A 20,439-nucleotide genomic window follows, 5' to 3' on the forward strand; every position below is an offset into this window, starting at 1 on the left:
TGGCAACTACCCAAGAAATTCTGGGGTCCTGCATAATCCAAGTTTACAAATCACCAGAGTAAGGTATTGCTTCAGGATGGTTTGAATTCAGCACTGTTAAACCAGACCTTGTTTCCAGCTCCTTGGGTCTGTACCAGCGCACATCTGTCTCTCTTATGCCACTTTGCAGAAACCAGCTGTTCAGCAGATTAGTGACAAAGTATTGCTACATTAGGGCAGGCAGATGTCATGGGAATCCCGACTCACCATCCTTTGGGCGGCCTCCCCAACAAGCTAAAACGCAGTCATGGACTCTGACTCCCTTGATGGCTTTTTCATGCACAAGGCCAGGGATACTTACAGCCCATCATCCACTCTTAAATAAGATGCTCATCAGAGAACACAATTCTTAGCCTGGCAGAACAAGAAAAGAGTTTCCCAAGAATGAAAAACATCCCCCATCAGCTTTTCCTCCAAAGTTTGTTGCTCCAGTTGGAGTTATGCTATGGAAATTGGAGGTGGGTGGTGGGTGGCCTGAACGTTGCAGCACTAGGGGACAGCTCTGAGGAGGGTAAGCTTTGGCTTATTAACCAGAAGCAGGGAACTCCTGTCAACTCCAAGCAGCTGCTGGAAGCTGTCCATGGGCATGTCCCCTCCGCTCATCCCTCACTGCAGAGGTGCCAGAGGCAAAGCTTCTCCAACCCCACCTCATGATGTGGGGGCAGGGCCCAGCAGCCCTGAGTGAGAGAACCACAGTCCTCCTGCCCTTAACAGGTGGGAACTTCCGTAAGGTTCCAGATACCTGGCACCCCAAGGCTGCATGTCGAGGCCAACAGAACATTCACTTCCTGGGAACGTGATAAGTAGATAGATGGGCCCAGCATCTCGTAACTACTACCTGCTATGCGGTGAGGAAAACCAGCCTGGGGGTGTAAGTGTGCACAAAAACCATGAGAATGTGTTCTATAATGATGTAAGGACATTAATATTAATCCAAGTAACCAGGAAAAGAGAAAAAGCATTCAATCTCCCTCTTCATCCCTCAGCAGCAATTCCAAGCTATTTAAAGCCCTTTTAGTGCAGTGGGCATTTCCCGTGAGTGCTCACAAACAATTCACCTCCACACTGCAGGCCATTGATCCAGTGGTGTTTATTCAAGCAATATTCACACTTGCTGTTGAATGACAGGGGAATCAAGGCCCCAAAGATGGGGCGCTCACAGCTCCAGCTTCACAGCAGCTGATGAATTTGGTGGTTGAAAAGGTTCAGTTCTTGGTCTGTGCCCCTGTCAAGTAGGGCCTATTTATCAGACCCCGATTACCAGAACAGACCCGGCCAAGTGGCAGAGGCACATGGCAGAGCCGAGGAGAACTACAGAAGCTCAGAAGAGGCCACACTGTTCCATGTTTTTATACAAAAAAATTTAATAAATATTACTTTTCAAAATTTATTGCCAGGAACAACACATCGAAGATGCATTTTTATGTTCATATAACACTAATAGGACAATACAAAGTATCTGCACGGTCTCAACAGTGAACCAATGAAATTACTGTTTTTATAAGCCTTTTGGATCTTAAACTTCGAAATAGCGTTTTGATTTCCTCGCTTAAGGCAGGCAGTGTACTCTATGGCAAATCTAAACAGTGATCTTACTGGGCATTTTACGGTTCAAGTATTCAACTAGCTTATTAGAATACTCCCTAAATGCAGTAGATAACAACAAAAATCAAACCTACAAGTGGTTCAGTATTACATACGCATGGTGAAAAGAAATCAGAATTTACAAAATAAGATTGGTGTGCTTCCCACTTCACACAATTAATTTGATATTTTTAATGATATTCAACCACTCACATTTTGGCTACGTTAAAAGTCATAGCTCAACTTGTTCCCTTAAACTGCTGTGTAGCAGATCACCTGCCTGTCTCTTTTCAAGTCTAAAGCAGAAAAAAAAGGAAACTGTTCTAGACTAATTCTGAAACTGCCTCAGTCAGTCCTTAAAACGTGTTTTAAAGTGATGCTATTGAAGGTGTTTTAAACATCTGACATCGTACAAAAAAGAACTCCACTAGTACTCCAGGCACAGAAGCCCATCCTATTGTCTTAAAAATAAACCATTTTCAAACACCTTAATTTTGGCTTATAGGCAACACGTAGTAAGAAAATACGTTCAAAAAAATAAAGCCATACGCTTACAATGCTATCAAAAACCTTCAGTTCTAAACACATACATATAAATAAAAAGGAATGATGTTTTAAGGCTCTTGATTATTAAGTTAATAAATCAAATATACACAGTGATTAATAAAAAAGAATTATTTACATAACTATACAAAATTCTACTTTTGACACATTTTTCCTCTTTAAATTCTTCATTTTACCAGCAACTGCTGACATCAAAGTCCCCCCGCCCCCAACAACAAAATACAATAAAAAAAATAAATAATAAACTCATTTGTGATAGTTGCTGTGGTTCTGAGCTGCAAAGGCACTTTTCAAATACAGAACTACTTGTACGTCATCATAAAACCAATATACAAAAACAACTCAAGAGTCAATAAATATAAATAAAACTATGATCCTAAGACTGCATCACCATCGGGACATCTGGCAGAAGTGGAAGCTCGAGGCCTAGGGGCCGGGCCGGCTCCGGGGAGCCTGACCCGGGACGTGTCGGCGGCAGGGACCGTGCACCAGGGCACTCGGGACTGGTTTTTGCATAGCTGTGAGATGCAGCCCTTGATTTCCCAGCCAACCACAGAAACTACCATTGCCAGTGTAAGCCCGCTTGTCAAAACTTAAATTAACACAGGGATTCTAAGTCAACAACAGCCTCGGACTGGACTAGGACAGTTACAGAACTACAGCCCCGCGTGCCCTCAGACCCTACCTAGCGGCGGAGGTGGCACCGCCGTCTGCTATACGATGTACTCCATGCGGTTTAAGCTTTGGGCGCTCTCCAGGTCTCTGTTGTCCTGTTTGTTTGTCCAGTGTGGGTGTTTGGCGGGCGTGCCGTGGGGGGGCTTCTCCTCTCTGTCTACCAGCGTGTAGGCCGGCTGCTTGGCGAAGCGGGCTTTCTGCTGGTGCTTATCCATGTCGTCCTCCTCCACCTCCGAGTTGTGTGTCCTTATTTTCGACATTTTGGAGTTTTTGTTTTCGTAATCCTTGATGGGGACCGTGTTGGCCCCGTGCTTCTCGATGGGGTTTTTGATCTGGTTCAGCTGCTCCCGCACGTTGTTGGTGGTGTTGTCCTCGGAGGCCGTGCGGGCGTGGCTGCTGGGCTTCCGCCGCTTCCGCACGCACCAGTAGAAAGCCGTCACCAAGCAACAGATCCACGCCACGGTGAGGACCGAGCTGAGCAGCGGGACCAGGAAATCTGCAAGGCAGGCCCCACACCAATGAACCCTCCGAACAAAGGAACACCAACAGTGGCTCTCCTGTCCTTAGTCCCTAAAAGGGACACCATGGGGACAAGTGCCTTTTCACAACTGCACGATGTCAACTCAGTTGGATCAGCAGTGCTCGGACCAGGGCCCTCGGAGACCCTGACCCTACTGTCCCCAGAGAGACTGGGCAGAGCAGCAGCTTCTACAGGCTCCCCATCTTTGTGTGGGGAGAGTGGCGTCCGGCTCCGTCAGGGGGAGTCTGGCTACTTAGGCAGCTCATTATAGGGTCTGGTTTTCAGAATTATCAGAATCCCATACTGAGCACAGAGAGCTCCAAAGCCCTATCTGGTTAGGAACCCAACTTCTCGCCTCTCTAGAACAATGATGCTCGAGATCATGTAAAGGGGAATCTGGACATGCTGCAGGGCCATCAACACACTTATCAAACCAGTGTCTCACAGTGCTTAGGACAACGGAACACCAAGGCAGGGTTTGCACACCCAGTACACAGGGGACAGCAGTGCCTGCCTGCACAGGGCTTTGTGCGGGATCTAGACAGGGCATGTTCCATAGGGGTGCCTGCCTGCAAGAACACAGCTTGCTGGCAGGGAAAAGGCTGCCTATCGCCATAGGACCTTGCTTGCTATTGTCAGCTGTCCTCAGTTTTCTCACCAATTAAATGGGGCAGCCGGGTTCTGAGGGGGACCTCCCCACATGGTGGTTTACTGGACGGTGTGATGAGATTCATTTGGCAGTCATCACAAAAAGGGACCATTCCCACCAATGCCTACCTGTTCTGTTCTTCAGAGGACGCCTCTGAACTCTCACTTCTGCAACGGCAGCGATGAGAGAGCTGTTCCCATCACGCTTACTAACAAGGTCTATAATTTTGTCAGTGATTTCCTTGATAGGGTTTCCATCATCCCGTATGTCTTCAGCAGACTGGAAAAAGAAGAACTGTCAAACTGGAGGGTCAGGGAACACCCACCAGTAGCTTTCATTCAAAATTACTTGACAATACAGGTCCATCAAGCACTCTTTCAATGTATTTGCTCCGTTCTGATACTGGCTAACTGAAGTTTGCTAGCTACTCTGCAATCAAATAATTAAGTGTGAATAGATCTTATACTTACAATGGCCACATGTATTTCATTGTTCGCAGAAGGGGAAGGCTCACAAGCTATGTAGATTGAATATTCGGCAGAAACATTCTTCAAAATATTCAAATTCCTCAATTCACTGCAAACATGCTCCGTGGTAAGACCCTAGAACGATATTTAAAAGTCCACACATGTGTAAGATACTGGAAGGAAAAAAAGGCTGATGTTCCTTGGAAGTTAGGTTACACTGAAGTCACTCTTTGCTGTAAGATAGGAACTAGGCTCCAAAGAACTAGCTTGAGATGCTCCTGCCTTAGCAAAAGCAGCCACACACCATTCCAAATTGAAAAAGAAGTTGTTCCGTACCGGGGACATCATCTCTTTGTTGAAGGTGAACGTGATGTTTGCACAGTTATCCTGGTAATAGGGGTCAGAAGCACATTTGGTCTTCACCGGCTGGAGACTAGAAGAGCGACACTCGCCCACACCAGTGCAGGGGCGGACGAAACACTGGTCATCCAAGATGGGGATGCAGCTCTGTCCGCTGGGGCATTCACTGTGCCCTTTGTGGAGCAGGCAAGGTCGAGGACCACACCAGACCTAGAGAGAGAGAGACCCGAGTGGGCAGCTCAGGAACAACTCCCATCAGCGATTCCAGAACTCGGGTGACGTGCAGCAGCCCTCACATCCTACCTTTGAGCAGGCAATCCTTCCGTTTAGGCACTGGCAGGTATTGCAGTCATCGTCCCACTTGGCCCCATCTGGTATCACACCCCCCATGGTGATGCAAGGTCTCCCTGAAACTGAAAGGCGGGAAATGTGTGAGTGGAAGGACTTTCCTTTTCTCTTGATTTTTCACTCCCTTCCTGTTAGGAAATGATTACACCCGTGCCCTTTGCCACATGACAACAGTTCCTTTCACGAGAGACTAGTGTACTTCCCTGCCCTGCTGACGTTGCACATGGCCATGTGACCTGCTTTGGCCAAAGCAAAGCTAGGAGATATGATGTAAGCAGTCTCACAGTTGAACTTAGCCTCTTGCAAGCCTGCCATTGGCCAGGAAAAGAACACACCCCAGGTGCAGCTAGTCCAGGGAGAGTGAGGAATGACAGAGAACAGACCTGCGCCCAACCCACAGCACTTCCCACTCTGCCCGCTTTGCATGCCGGTGAGTACAAATCAATGCCTGTTGTAAGCCACCAAGTTTTGGGATTGTTTGTTACACAACATAATTGCGGCAAAGCTAACTAAACACAACGGCCTGTTTTGAGGGGACCTCTCAGTTTCCCCTTCCCTGTGGTCCCCACTATGTCCCCTCCGTGTTTTCTCCCTGCGCACAATGCCTAGTCATGGTCAAAATGGTGACTGTAGTGACGAGAGTACCCACTCACCCCAAGGCCACATGGACAGATGGGGCCGAGCCCACATACCTTCCTGGCATTTGGCACCGCTGTGCCCCGGGGGACAGACACACCGGTAGCCATTGATCTCATCCACACAGGTTGCCCCAAAGGCACAAGGTGAAGACTGGCATTCATTGATGTCTAGGAGAAATGGAGTTCAAGTTTAGGCTCTGAGACGAGGCAGAAATGATTTTCCTAAGTTTTTATTGGCATCACATACAAATAGAAAAGCACACGAGATATAAGCATAAGCTGGATGAATTTTTATCATGTAACCAGCACCCAAATAAACAACAGCTCATCAGCACTCCAAAAGTCTCCACCAGTCACTGCCCCCTGAAATCACTACGAGCTTGACTTTTCAAAGCTGAGAATCATTTCAGGAGGCAGCAATTTTAAATTAAGTTCGTTTTTCTCTGATAGTACAACTGACAGGGAGGGCCAGCAAAGTTCTTTAAAAGGGTGAGATATGAAGAATTTTAGGCTTTGCAGGCCATGTGTCTCTGCAATAACTACTTAACTCTGTTCTCATAGCTTGAAAGTAGCCCTACACAGTATGTAAATGAATGAGCATGGCTATGTGTCAATAAAACTTTATTTACAAAACCAGGCAGTGGGCAAGATTTGGCTCCCAGGCTGACCTACGTCAACACCTGATTTAGAAACAGGAAATAAAAACAATGCTTTCCCATCTAGTGCTGAAGTCCAGTCAGTCCCAGTCTAGGGAATCTCAAGCACCAGTAAAATTTCAAATAATTTGGGGACAAGAACAAAAATCCATAACTATTCTATCACTTTTATAAAAGAAAAGGCATAGAAAAGAGTAGGGAAAAGGCTCAAAATAAAGAATAAACTTTTAATTTCCTGAAAAACTGCATCGCTTGCCCCCATTTTGTTTTAATCATTGCACCAGGGCCTGATTAAGCCTTGGGAAACCACGGTCCAAAGTCCCTTCCATTGGTGTTAACTCTGCTCCACCAGCGTAGCTGTGGTTAACGTCCACTTGACCCTAATTTCATGTTAGTCACGGGGAAAGGCACAGTCTCTCCTTAAGGCCTGAGAGTAGCTTAAGCTTCACATTCTGTGGCTGGCGCCCTCTCCCCTAGAACAAGGAGAATCCAGGGAAGGGCCAGCAGGTACCTGGAAGGATCCAGCCAGCTGGAGGTTTAAGAGATCACAGAGCCCTGACAGGCAAGTAAAGGGGACCGTGGCCTTAATTGTTTTAAAGATGAAAAGTCTCAGCCTGAGAGGTGGCCTGGGGGGAATAAGGCCACTGAGAAAACCAGCTAGGGGCAGTACTTACTTATTCTGCAGTCAGGACCAGCAAAACCAGGGGCGCACTCACACCGGTACCAATTGTCTCCGTCCACGCACGTGCCACTGTTGTAACTAAGAAGAGAGCAAAGACCACCATGGTTACCAACCTCCCTCCCGATCCGCGGCTCCACCGCCAGTCAATCACAGGGAGCCACGCCAGTTGCCATCAGCAGCTCACACCCCTGGCCACACTCACCACTGCCTGGGGAGCTTTGAAAATACTGACAGGTCCCACCCCTCAGAGTCATTTGACAGTTCTGGGCTGCAGCCCAGGCACTGGGACTTATAAAAGCTCCCAGGTGATTCTCATGGGCAGCCAAGATGGAGAATTACTGCTCTAAATCAAGACACAACCTGGCTAATTAAAGTGGTCCACGGACCCGCAGCATCAGCATCACCTGGAATTTATTAGCAAGGCAGGGTCTGCAGCCCCACCCAACCTCCTGAATCAGAACCTGCATTTTAAACCAGATCCCCAGGTGAGGCCCCTGCACAGCACAGCCAACAAGTGCTGGCTTGAAAGGTGGTCATACTTACCAGGGATGAGGGCTGCAGTCATTGGTATCTGCAAAGGAAAAACAGAACTCAACAGGGAGGCCTTCAACAGGCAACGAGGTCTTAGCCCTCAGAAAAAACACGACTGATTTCCAGGGTACTCAAATGATAAAGGCGTCGTTAACACCAGCAAAAGGCACTTCAGACCTCTGCTCAATTGGAACCAGGCCTGCACCACACTTTGTTTCATTCAGTGTGGGACACATGTACACAGGAAGAGGCCCGGGTAAGGGTGGAAAAGGGGTGTGAGAATGGAAGGAGACAGGCTACTGCTCAGACCAGAGCTGGGAACGAGACGCCATCTGTCTCCACTTATCTCTTTGGCGACTTTCTCATGCCCAGGTCAGGGCTGCATCCCATCAAGTCATTAGAACAGGCCCAGGTGATGCAGAAGCAGACATCAAACAGCTCTGCTTCTGCTTTTCACTGTAGGTCCCTGAGGGTGTCAGGATGTGCTCCCACAGCCCTTGGAGAAGTTCCAGGGGAATGGGGGACACTCACTCTGAGTACAGATGGGCCCCTCCCAGCCTTCTTTGCAGACACACGTGAAGGACTCGCCGTTGACCACACAGGTGCCCCCATTATTGCAGGGGTTGGGTAGGCAGCTGCTATTTCGGGCTGTAAGATAAGAACAGACAAGACCACCCTCCCTGAGGATCAAGATAGTCTGAAGGGGCAACAGCCAGACCTAGGAAAACACTCACAGGTGATCACGTGGACCAGAAAGTTACCTATGTTGCAGGTTGTTCCTTCCCAGCCTCCAGGGCACATACATTTGAAAGCATCCCCTTCGTCATAGCAGGTGCCACCATTGTTGCATGTGGCCTCGTCGCACTGGCTGTCACCTGGAGGAGGAAGATCTCAGTGTGAGCCCCTAGCCAGAGCCCTCACAGAAGACACAGAAGCAGGGGTCCTTGAGTCAGAATCCCAGCCGGCTACCACTTACGCGAGTGGCACGTCTTTCCTTTCCACCCATTTTTACAGTCACAGTAGAAGTCATTGACCAGGTCGCGACACGAACCCCCATTGTGGCAGGGGTTCTGGCTGCAGTCGTTAATGTCTAGAACCAAAAAGGAGACACTCAGCTGAAAACAGGACACTTCACAATCCACGAGAACCACGCCTTTCCTACGGCCACCTCCATCCCTGCTCTCCACCCAGGACTTAAACACCATCACCCTTTTCTAGGAGTAAAAGAGCCCCCAACTGGGTTACTTTTAATGCCACAAGTTAGGCATGTCAGGGGCAGGCCTCTGTCACTCCCATAAAATTAAAATCAAGATGGGCAGAAATTAGCACCAAAACAGAGATGACTCCTTTCTTTGCAAGTGGGATATTCATCATCCTAACTACACAGTCTGATCCCATAGCTCCTCAGCAGAAGTGCCTTCCCACTGGCTGTCACCGCATTAAGAAACGCAAACAGGACCAGGCAATGCTGTCCCATTATAGGAACAGTTGGGGTCTTACTTTCAGAGATTCCCATTAAAATGCAAGTCTTTTCATGTTGATTCACTCCCCCACCCACAATCCCAGAGTTGTCTGTCCCCCAAAAGACCACAGACTCACTGGTTTCACAGTAGGCCCCCTCCCAGCCATCACTACAGATACACTTGTAGGAGTTGACACCATCGATGCAAGTGCCACCATTTTTACAGGGGTTGCTCTCACAGTCATTAATATCTGTGAAAGGAAGAAAAAGAAAAAAACAGGTAAATAAAGGACGAGTAATGCCATAGCCAGGCACTGTTCTATAGGCCACCTCCTGAGAAAATGCACTTGGCACCTCAAAATTCTCAACTCCATCAGGACAGTTTCTCGAATTCAATAGGCAGCTCCCCAAGCAGGGGAGGCATTTCCAAAAAATGCCTCATACATTTTATTTAACACCCTCACATGCTAAGCTGCTCGGTGGGCATGGGAAAGACACTCCTACAGAAAGGAGGACCTCCCAAACTATTAAGATTCCAGAACATTTTAAAATAAATGTGAAGGCTCAGAGGCGTCAGTGATCTCATAAATTAAACACACCTCAGTCTTAGATCCTAGACGCAATGGGAAACCTGCACTAGTCTCGACTGAAACAATGCAGACTCCTCTCCCTGAGCCGGGCAGGGGCAGGGTGAGGGGTCTTACTTTCATGGCAGTATGTTCCAGTGAAGCCTTTGTTACAGTCACAGGTGAATTTGCCTCCCGACTGACTCTTGCACTTTCCGTGGGGACCACAAACGTTCGAGGAAATATACCGCACCCCTTCAGGTGTGTCGTTGGAAGCCATCGCCACTGTGCAGCTGTCAATCACTAGAAGACAGACTCAGAATCAGATCACAGCCACTGACCCATCAGACATGACTTTCCTAAGCCAAGGACATACGCCAAGCCTGCTTTCCTAGAGACAGGCACCTTTGGCTAATTAGGGTAAGAAATCAAGAGGCATCTCCAGGGCTAAGACTCTGGCAACATGCCATTTTACGCTGTGACAACACTGAGATTCCAGGTGGAGAGAAGTTTTATGTTTTTTAAAGGCATTTTCTCCCTAAATGACTAAAAAGTCTACATGTCTGCGGGCCCCTTTCAGTCTACCTTTGACATCTACCCAATTCGGCAGAAGTTTGCTAAAGGAAGGACCTACCTCATCGTACTTAAGCAAGGCTGAAGGACACTTAACCTGCAAATACAGCAGCCACACGTGGCTAAATTTCAATGATTTGAAATTCAGTCAAATAAGCGTTTCTCATTGCACTAGTTACATTCTAAGTGCTCCACTGGCCACACACAGCCTATGAGTACCACACGTGAAAGCACAGGTACCTGACAGCACAGATACCGGACATTTCAAATCCTGACAGTGCTGCTCTGAGGAATTTGTCTCAGCATTGCAAGTCAGCCCACCCCAGACTAGGAATGCAGTATGAATTTCACATTCTCTCCCCTGGGCTACTTAGAGACATGGTTCTCGCACTGGTGGGCCTGAACAGATTGCTTCCATGTGTCCTGACTTCCCTCAGCAGTCAGGTTAGAGGGTTTGGATCTCTTCACCTACACTGCTTCTCAGTATCAAGGCAGTGGTAAGTGGGGAAAGAGGAGCAGCCTTGGAGATAAGCCAGAAGCCCGGGGGAGGGAGGTACCTTCACAGGGGGTCGTTCGGCAGTGGTCTTTCAGGTGGGAGCAATTCTTGCCTTCGTAGTCTTCAGTGCACTTGCAGAAATAGTCACTGGCACGGTTGTAACACTGGGCACCGTTCTGGCAAGGATTGGGCTCACAATAATCTATGTCCAGCTGCAAGGACCAGGAGCGGGGTGGGGGAAGAGGAAACAAAGTAAAACAAAGGTGTGATTATAATGTCTCTGGGGCAGCAGACTCTGGAATCTGACCCCTTTATCTGCTTCTGTTAGGAGAACACCCTGCATAATACAGTTATGTCCTAGAGACTGTCCAGGTATGCGCTGGAAAAAACAGGGCAGAGTGAGAGAGAGCTGAGTGGCGGGGGCGGGAGGGGGGGGAGGGACAGGGCAATGAAATGGACAGGCTACTGATACAACCAAGAAAATCACTCATCAATCTCTTTCCACCAGCATTTGTCTAGCAGAGATCCCTAGTCAATGGGAGGTTAACAGATTTCACAGATACTCCAGCCACAGCATTAAGAGTGGAAGAGGGAGGGGGCGGGGGAAGTACGGATGAGGGAGGGAAGGGAGGGGGAAGGAGTGGGGGGAGGAGCAGGAGGAGACTCCTGTTGTAGAACTTGGCCAGAGGTTCTGCTCACCTGACAGAGGTTTCCAGAGAAACCAGTGGGACACAGACACTGGAATCTGTTGATTTCATTCTGACAGTGACCCCCATTCAAACAGGGGTTGCTGGCACATTCATCGATGTCTCTCTCACAGTGATCACCTGCATAGCCAGGTGGACAGATACAGCGATAACCATTAACCAAATCCTGGAAGAGGAGAAGGGGGGAGAAACACATGCTTTTTTCCTATGTATTCACAAACACAGGGCTTCAGTGGTTTATCATGACTGTTGTGGTTCAGCTGATTCACTGAAATAGCCAAATGCCAAATCTCTCGAATGTGTGGAATTCCTACTGTTTCCCCAAAAATAAGACCTAGCCAGACAATTAGCTCTAATGCGTCTTTTGGAGCAAAAATTAATATAAGACCCGGCCTTATATTACATTATATAAGAACGGGTCTTATATTAATGCCTTCAAGATGAATCCGGGGGGGGTGGGGTGGTTAACATGAGTCCAAGTGGAACTCCCAGAGACTCACTTTTCACCTGCATTTTTAAATCTCACAGGGACAGAGCTGTCCCAGAGCCACACAAATCTTAAATTTGTTGTCCATCATTAAGGTTTGGATTTAAGCAAAGATCTACATACCCGACAGGCGGCGTCATTCTGACATTGGCCAAGGCAGTCATTAATATCTAAAAAATAAACAAGTTATCATATTAAAGAGGCAATTTACATTGAAATTGGGCTTAATTGAAAAGCCTTCTCAGCTCAGGACAGATAAAGCCTTCAAATCAGATTTCCTGTGTGCTTCCGGTGAGATAAGGTTATTGCACTGGGTGGGAACCCTCCCTAATTCTTACAGACTGAGCTTGTGAAACTTCACATCATTGTTTTAGCCACCTTATCAGAACGTGGCCCTTTTACTGGCTAATGAGCCCGATAAAGTGTATGTTTTCATTTCTGCACTGATCACTCCAAAAACATTCCCTCTGTAAGATTTTCCTTTTACCATTCTAGTCTTCTACAGATTGGCAAATACCTTCAACAACCAAATTTCATGAAAATCAAAACAAAGTCACTCACTTATTTCACAATTCTGACCCATCCAGCCGGGGAGGCAATCACAGTAGTAGCTGGCAATTAGATTCTTACAGGACTTGGCATTGACACAAGGTTTGGCCTCGCATTCATTTGCATCTGAAAGAAAATGAGGATGAGCAGTGAGGAAGGGGAGTTTTAACCCCCCATTTCCCCTCGCTCCCCCCAAAACACTGTACCAATAGTTTGTCTGAAATAGAGGACATTTTAATAAGCTAGCTAAATAACAGACACTTGGTTCCCTCTATTTTGAACATCTGATCTCTCCGTAGACATCATCCAATAAGGAATGCTAATTGATAACTTTCTGTCTGCTGGTTAACAACGGCCCCCATCAGAACAGCAAAGCCACCAGGCATTTCTGTGCAAAACCCGACACAGCCTAGTTGCTGGGATTTAAATGTAGCAAAAAGAATGCAGACAGCTCATTCCTCATGAGATCATCCCGGTTTGGAGCCCAGCTGAACAGTCCTTGGACAGACGATTGACATGGTTCAAGGAGTTCCACGACTTTCCCACAGGGCCTAAAAGAGCTAGTCCATTTGCATTCCAGTGACTTCTCCCAAGCCCGCTGGCTGGACTATTGATCATAAATTACTTCTTAGTATGATGGCATGCAAACTCACACAGCTGGCTACAAGTTCGTCTTCCTTAACAGCTCTGATTATCAAAGTCAACCTTGGGGCAGGAACTCTCTTACCTAACTGGCACGTTTTGCCAGTCCACTGGGGCGGGCACACGCACTTAAATCCATTAACCAAGTCCTGGCAGGTGCCCCCATGGGAACAGTTATTTGGAGAACAGTCATCAATGTCTGTTTGACAAAAATGAAAGAGGGTTGGCAATTTAATCTCAATCTGTTTGACAATTAGATAATTTAATACCACCCCTCACATGAGGGGCCTTCACTGAAGAGCCAGACACCTGCTACAAGTGACTGCTCCAATGACAGTAAGGCCTGGTTTTAGCTTTAAATCCTCCACTGCCCCAGATCATTTAATCCCCCACCTAAGTAGGCAGGGAGAGTCAGTTGGATCCCCAGAGCACCAACCCTCTGGTCACATGGGACATCTACCTCTGCTACTCTTTATTTTGAAAGAAAAGTTTCATCATGGCTCAAAAGGTCGGTAAGAAAAGGAAAAATAACTTTTTTACTGGTGGAAAACCTTGTTCTTCCTATTTCTCAGAGTTGTCTCAAAATAACACACCTGGGGTCCCCAACTCCCCACTTCTGTACTGGAGTATAGCTGTCTCTTAAGAATTCATCTACTGTCCACTTAGTAGGTGCCAGGCTCTCTCTGTAAATTAATTCATTGAGTCTTCCCAACCCTTGGAGATGGGAATTGCCACTATCCCATTTAAACAGAGCATGGGGAGAGTATGTGGCCAGAGTCTGACGGTGGTGTGTGGAAGCTATGGTGCCAGCCTAGGCCATCCGACCCAAAACCCCATCCTAAACCACGCTGAGCGCTGCTCTCAAGGATGCTGATGATGGTGGTTCTCAGACCTGGCTGCACCTCAAACCCAGGAACTTGTTAAAGAATATAGACTCTCCAGTTCCAAAGGGAAACTGTGTGGAACCCAGAGAACTGTACTGTCAAGCACCCAGGCGGTTCTGATGGGCAGCCAAGTCTGGTAGCCATGGTGACTCTACAACCACCTGCCCCCATGACAAAATTCAGTAGTGACAACCCCCCCTGTAGACAGACTCTCCATGATTCAATTTGGAGGAGGCAGAGCTTCAGGAGCACATGCAAAGTTAGGAGCTATGCCGTGACGAAGTTCTTCCAGTAGCAGCCACATATCTGCTAACTTAGCAGATAGTATGGGGGTCCTTCCAAGTGCAAAGGGCAGAACCTCATGCCAGACTCCCCAACAGACTGACTGCATTCACCCCCTCCCATCAAGAAAGATACATCACCCAGACCTCACACTGGACCATGTGCCCAGGTATCTGCCCCAACCCCGTAGCTCAACACAATGACCCTCTAGAAAGGACACAGGCCAAGGCCCAGACTTACTTGTGGAGCAGGTGGGGCCAGTCCAGCCCGGAGAACATTCACACTCAAAGCCCAGGGAAGTCTCCTTGCAGCTGCCTCTGTTGTGGCAGGGATCAGAGAGGCAGGCGTGCTCCGCTGCAAAACCCAGATGGCAGTCAGCAAGGGACGCTGCTTTTTGCTACTCACACCCTCTCCCCACAACCAGATCCCACACCTGGGCCACCAGCTTAAGCTTGTTTCAAAAAATAACAGCAAGCGTATGATATCACCCTGCTGTGTCTACGGAAGAAAGGAAGTCCTCTTTCTCGCTAAGCTGTCTCCAGCCACCTTTCAAGGTATCTCGGAGCCAGGGTCATCGCATCACAAACACACTGCCTCCCATGCTAGTCAGCATTACCCAAAACACTGGAGTGACTTAAAAGCAGTCGCAAAGACCCACAGCACTGCTGGATCACAAGTCTTAACTTTAAAGGATATGTTCCTGTTTCTATGAATCCTTAAGTATATTTTGAAAGCCTAGTGTGCAAAAAAATTCAACACAGAGATCTCATTCCTCCTGGACCACTTACCAATTTCACAGTTGGGTCCTGAATACCCGTCAGGGCAGGAACACTGATATTTGTCAGGACCCGTGTTACTACACGTCCCCCGATTGAGACACGGCTGGTGAGTCCCGCAGTAATTGAGATCTGCCAAGAAGACCCCGAAGAAGTCAGTCGCTCAAAGATGCAAACACTGCTAACCTGCTGTGTTTCTACCCCGTTCCTCTTTTAAAAGCCACAAGTTATTAAATAAGTCATAGGTATGAGGAGTATAGTTAATAATATTGTATTAACTCGGTAAGGTGACAGATGGTAACCAGTCATTGTGGTGACCACTTTGCAACGTAAATAAATGTCAAATCATGTTCTACTCTTAAAACTAATATACTGCATGTCAATTATACTTCAATGAAAAGAAAAAAAATCCAAACCATAACATTAAAAGCAAATTTAAACAGATTTATAATAAAAGCCTCTGCAAATAAAAATAAAGAAATTAAAAAACCAAATTGCCATCCCACCCCTAAGACCTCGGGCTCCTCCTGAGGTCCCCGTCCCACCCGGATCCCATCCCTGAGGGCCATACCTTTGTCGCAGAGCTGACCGCCCCAGTTGGTCTCACAGAGGCACTGCCAGGGCTCGTTACAGGTGCCATGGACGCACCCCGGGTGCGGGATACATTTGTCACAGTACAGGCCCTGCCAGCCGTACTGGCACCTGGAAACAGACAGTACACCCTACTTTAGTCTCTAGAACATTCAGGAAGATCTGTGCCATTAAGACAAGGCTGCCAAGTCCAGGGTTTTTCTGTTTTGTTTCATTTTGGGTAACAGGATGGTAGCCTCTCAAAGGTTTGTCTAGGGGCTCCTTCTAAACAAACATTTTCATAGTTGGGCCAAGGTCTCCTCCCAGGCGACACATGACAAAGGGAGGGCTGTTTGGGGAGAGGCCGGTGTGGGGCTGCCCTTCACAAAGCCACTCTTCTCAGGCTTACAGGAATGAGCCGAGGGTGGAATAAATCAATCCCCAGGCAGACTATAGAGGGAAAGGAAGGACTCTCGAGTGACAACAATAGCCATGTGAAAGTCTCCGCAAATGCGGCACTTCGGGCAATTTTTACACAGCAGCTTGGCTCAGCTCTTTGTCTAAACAGCAAGTCACGACCCCAGTGCACAAAAATGCAACAAGACACCAAGTGCGGCAGGAAACTGCTTTAGGATGAAGTTTTATGAAATCAAACAAGGAGGGAAAGGGGGCACCTTCTTTGGCAAAGACGAGGGTAGGAACCCTGAACCCATTTCTGCAGGGAGGGTGAGGGAAGCAACAGCTCTCAGAACCAATTCCATAGATGATTTATGACCCACTACTGTGGCTGCTTATGCTTATTTTATAGTTATTTCTCACTTTGGGCGGGGGGGGGGGGGAAGGTCAACTCAGTTTATCTAGTATTGGGGAAGGGAGTCGAGTTTCCTTTATAAGTGCCTCATTAATCGGACTCTTTCGAGGCCAAATGGTGCCTTTGATCCCCAAACAAAAACACAAACATAAACCTTCACCTGGGGTGGGAGAGAGGGCAGGATCTCAACCACTCACCCCTCAAGTTTCAAGCCCTCTGAAACTTTAACTGCCTTCTCAAAAATCAAGCTTTCACAAATAGGAGGGGGGGTTGGGGGAAGGCCTGATGGTGGAAAGAAGGTGGTGTGAGTGAGGAACAGGGAGAGGCAAATATTTCCATAATGGGACCTGGGAAAAGCCATGGTCAGAACCAACGCCCCCTTTAGCCTCTCTGCTGTAACTGAAAAACAAGCAACCCCCAAGAAGGAAAGGCTTTCGGTTTCCAGAGATCTGGAGGCAGGCGAACAAATCCTTGTCATGGGAAAATTATGGGGATCCAGCTAATAGCTAATCACTCTCAGCTGAGAACCAGCTCAACCCCTGAGAATACGGATTGTTTCCTAACTTCTATCAACAAGCTATCCACACCCCAATACAGAGAACCACCAGAATGTGTGGTTTAAAATTAATCTGACAGAATTCTGCTTCATGTAAAACAGAACATGAGTCTAAATGACAAGTGACTATTTAAAGGAGCGAAATAAGAAAATAAATCTAGTAGAAATTTTTAAAAACTGGACACTCAAGTCATTGGGAGGTGGGGGGGCAATTCAATTAAAGATTGCTACTCATATTCTTAGCTTGAAAGATAGGAAGAAGAAACTGATTTGGAAACAGCAATATGTTTTATCATATTCTCTTATTCCCTTCAAAATTAAGGATCCCTACACCTCTTCAATTTGTCTAATAAAAAAAAAGGCAGCTGACGACCCAACCTCACCTCCTAATTAATGAGAGAAGGATTGCCAAGCATAAAAAAGGAACCATAAGAAGCCACAGATGACTTCAAAAGAAAACAAAAATACTGACCCTAAAAGAGGTATCACAAAGTTATCCCCAGGTTTAATAGCATATGATTAAGGTTCTCATGAGAAATTGAAGTGACTTTCCTCATATGATGACTCATAATTAAGTTTGATATTATTGGCCCGTTTGCAATAAAGCAAGCATGTGTGCCCAGAAAAAGGACTCTAAGTCTACTTGGGAACAACAAAACCAGGAAAGTTTTCTCAAGTGGGGGGAAAAAAAAAAAAAAACACCTCTGTAATACATAATCCAAAAGACAACTGACAGGTAACTTGCCATTCAACTATTTCTGGAGCAGGACAGAACCTGAACTTCCTCAGCAGGAAGGTTCTGTTTTGATTTTCTTTCAAGGGAGGGAGAAGAAGGGTTGAGAGACTATGCAAATGACGTGTGGGAAAGTCGCACCTTAAGTAAATAAGGGCACTGGTGCGAGTCTGGGCAGGGAGTGGGAGGTGAGACTTCGAAAGAGAAAGGGCTAAATTCTGGAAACAAAGCCTGTTGTTCTGGCTGGGAGGGCGCAGCAGTGAGTTTATTCTGATGACAGTAGCAGAAATCGTGGTTGGCCTCCGCTGATATTCATCTGAGAGCAGAGCAGCACCGGAGTGGCTAATAGCACTGCTGATCTGACTTTCTCCAGAACACCCTTAATTACACAGTTAGAGGTGGACGCCTGCTCAACGTTTGACAGCAATGCTGTTAAATACTAGTCAGCCGCCACCGATGGGAGTTACTATGCAAACCCCCTCAGCCTTCCAGAAAATAATCTTATCTTTCTGAAGTTGAGGAAGAGACTATTTTCAGGTCAATTTGTTTTTTTATACATCCAACTGTCTTCATTCCCACTTCAGCTTCAAGCCTCAGAGCCCAGTGCTCCCGCTGCATGGGAGGGGAACAGATGCGGTGGGGGGGGTGCTAAAAGCCACAGACGGTCCTGTCAAATGTGACTGGCTTGTCAGAATGCAGATTTCCGGGCCAAACCCAGAAACTGAGATTCATGGGTGTGGGGTGGTGCCGAGGAATCTGCATTGACAGTTCCCTAGTAATTTGGGGAACTAACTTGGGAGTACCAAAGTCTGGGGACAGTGATTCCCAAAGTATGGCCCCATCTGCAACTGCACCATTGCTCAGGAGCTTGTTAGAAATGCAGAGACTCAGACCTACAGACTCAGCATCTGCACTGTGACAAGTGCCCTATGTAACATTAGCTTCAGATGCACTGGTTTAAACTGTGTTATAAGCTTTCCTTGGCTTAAACCAGGGTAGCTTTGGGGGCAAACATGGCAGGCCCCAAAGGACCCAGTTAGCGTCACATTAAATCTAATCCGTAATATATGAGAGGAAGAAGAGTAAATTGTGAGATTGTGTCAAAATGCCACAGCACGAACAGTATTTCCTGAAGCAAGCCTTTCCCAAATTGGTATCATGTACATTTCAAGAAGTTCCCAAAACTGTAATCAGGAAGCAGTCGGGGTAGGTCTCATTTGGCTTCTGCATTGTCTGGGATCATAAAAGAACAGACTTCAAAGGCCAGCAGCAAAGTCTACATCCATCAGGCTCAACTGACAAGATTCCAGCGCAACCATTAACCTCTCAGCACAGGCCTGTCTCCCGCCTGCAAAGGGGCCAGGAGATTGTACTAATCCCATTCTAAAGAATGCTCCACTTTCCCCTATTGATGGGAAAAGTGGGGGAGGGCTGGGAGATGGAAACCGGGGCAGGGGCGGAGACAGACGCAAAGAAACATGCCCACATCCCTCCATCTAGTCCATTAGCACGTTATGGGGAAGATTACAAAAACGTGTTATCAATTTACAGAACAGTTACTACATGAAGTCACTGACTATGCCCATAAGAGTTTCCTTTTTTCCTACGAGAGAAGTGTGTGCATTCCACTGGACAGCTGGTATAATTTAATAAGCTTTGGATGTGCCTATTTGAATTTTTTTTTAAAGCTTTCTTTTCTTCCAAAGAAACGTATTCACAATAAAGTCAGTCCTCAGTTTGCATTCAGAAAAAAAGTATTAAAACGAAAAACAAGACAATTTAGTCATTTACCTGCAGTCACCTGGGAGTTTGCAAGACCCGTGCTTGGGACTACAGCCCTGTCGGCAAATAGCTGTAAAAAACAGAAGGATGCATCAGCACACGGCCCGTTTCTTGTACCGCCAGTGCCATGAAAATGGCCTACTGCATTAAGCCTACAAAATCCACAATTTTAAGAGATCTTGTATCAAGTCCATTGTGAGGAGAGGAAGATGGGAAGTGCCCAAATAACAAATCCAGCTTTAAACTTCAAGGTCATGCTAGCAGATCCTCAAAACATGATACTATTTAGGGACAAAAAATGTAGGCAAGTTGATGGGGGGAGGGGGTCTTCATCCAGTCTCTCCAAACAATAGCTACTCTGCTCCCTTGTCAATTCCCACCTCACCAAAGGGAAAAGGAGGTAAAATTCTCCCTCAGCTCACCCACTCTGCCCCATCCGGGCACATTCAGATGACCCCCCCTCCCCCAGCCTCCTTAACCTCCCTCCCACCCCCAAATGCCTGGGTCTCAAAAATCCCATGGGACTGACAAAGCCAATATTACATTATATAAAACCCAGTCTTATAGTAAAATAAGTAATATATGGTCTTATATTAATTTTTGCTCCAAAAGACGCATTAGAGCTGATGGTCCGGCTAGGTTTTATTTTCAGGGAAACACGATATTACTGATGTTTAGAATACCAACTACTTAAAATATATTTATCAATTCTTTCACATGGAGCCCGGAAACATCATCCTTTTAAAACTCTTGTCTCCAATTCTTTAAGAAAGCAGTATTACCCAGTATTACTGCAAATTCCTCTCCACCCTGCCCTTCAGTCACAGTTCAAAAATGTTTTTAATTCATG

General features: G+C 46.9%; 1 protein-coding gene across 1 annotated transcript in view; it reads right to left on the minus strand.

The window, feature by feature from the left end:
* Positions 1-1,383: 1,383 nt before the first annotated feature.
* Positions 1,384-20,439, minus strand: part of JAG1 (jagged canonical Notch ligand 1) — a 35,296-nt gene continuing 16,240 nt past the window's right edge. The window contains exons 5-26 of the mRNA XM_019734916.2: positions 19,599-19,659; positions 15,709-15,839; positions 15,150-15,269; positions 14,602-14,715; positions 13,281-13,394; positions 12,566-12,679; positions 12,128-12,174; positions 11,510-11,683; positions 10,872-11,022; positions 9,880-10,044; positions 9,313-9,426; positions 8,690-8,803; positions 8,475-8,588; positions 8,245-8,361; positions 7,726-7,753; positions 7,175-7,260; positions 5,899-6,012; positions 5,162-5,271; positions 4,835-5,068; positions 4,502-4,633; positions 4,160-4,310; positions 1,384-3,358 (exon numbers count right to left, since the gene is read on the minus strand). Coding sequence (XP_019590475.1) covers positions 2,901-3,358; positions 4,160-4,310; positions 4,502-4,633; positions 4,835-5,068; positions 5,162-5,271; positions 5,899-6,012; positions 7,175-7,260; positions 7,726-7,753; positions 8,245-8,361; positions 8,475-8,588; positions 8,690-8,803; positions 9,313-9,426; positions 9,880-10,044; positions 10,872-11,022; positions 11,510-11,683; positions 12,128-12,174; positions 12,566-12,679; positions 13,281-13,394; positions 14,602-14,715; positions 15,150-15,269; positions 15,709-15,839; positions 19,599-19,659 — 2,963 coding nt within the window. The 3' untranslated portion in view covers positions 1,384-2,900. The remainder of the gene's footprint in view (positions 3,359-4,159; positions 4,311-4,501; positions 4,634-4,834; positions 5,069-5,161; positions 5,272-5,898; positions 6,013-7,174; positions 7,261-7,725; positions 7,754-8,244; positions 8,362-8,474; positions 8,589-8,689; positions 8,804-9,312; positions 9,427-9,879; positions 10,045-10,871; positions 11,023-11,509; positions 11,684-12,127; positions 12,175-12,565; positions 12,680-13,280; positions 13,395-14,601; positions 14,716-15,149; positions 15,270-15,708; positions 15,840-19,598; positions 19,660-20,439) is intronic.

Source organism: Rhinolophus sinicus, linkage group LG13 (genome assembly GCF_036562045.2).
Source record: "Rhinolophus sinicus isolate RSC01 linkage group LG13, ASM3656204v1, whole genome shotgun sequence".
NCBI classification, from domain to species: domain Eukaryota; kingdom Metazoa; phylum Chordata; class Mammalia; order Chiroptera; family Rhinolophidae; genus Rhinolophus; species Rhinolophus sinicus.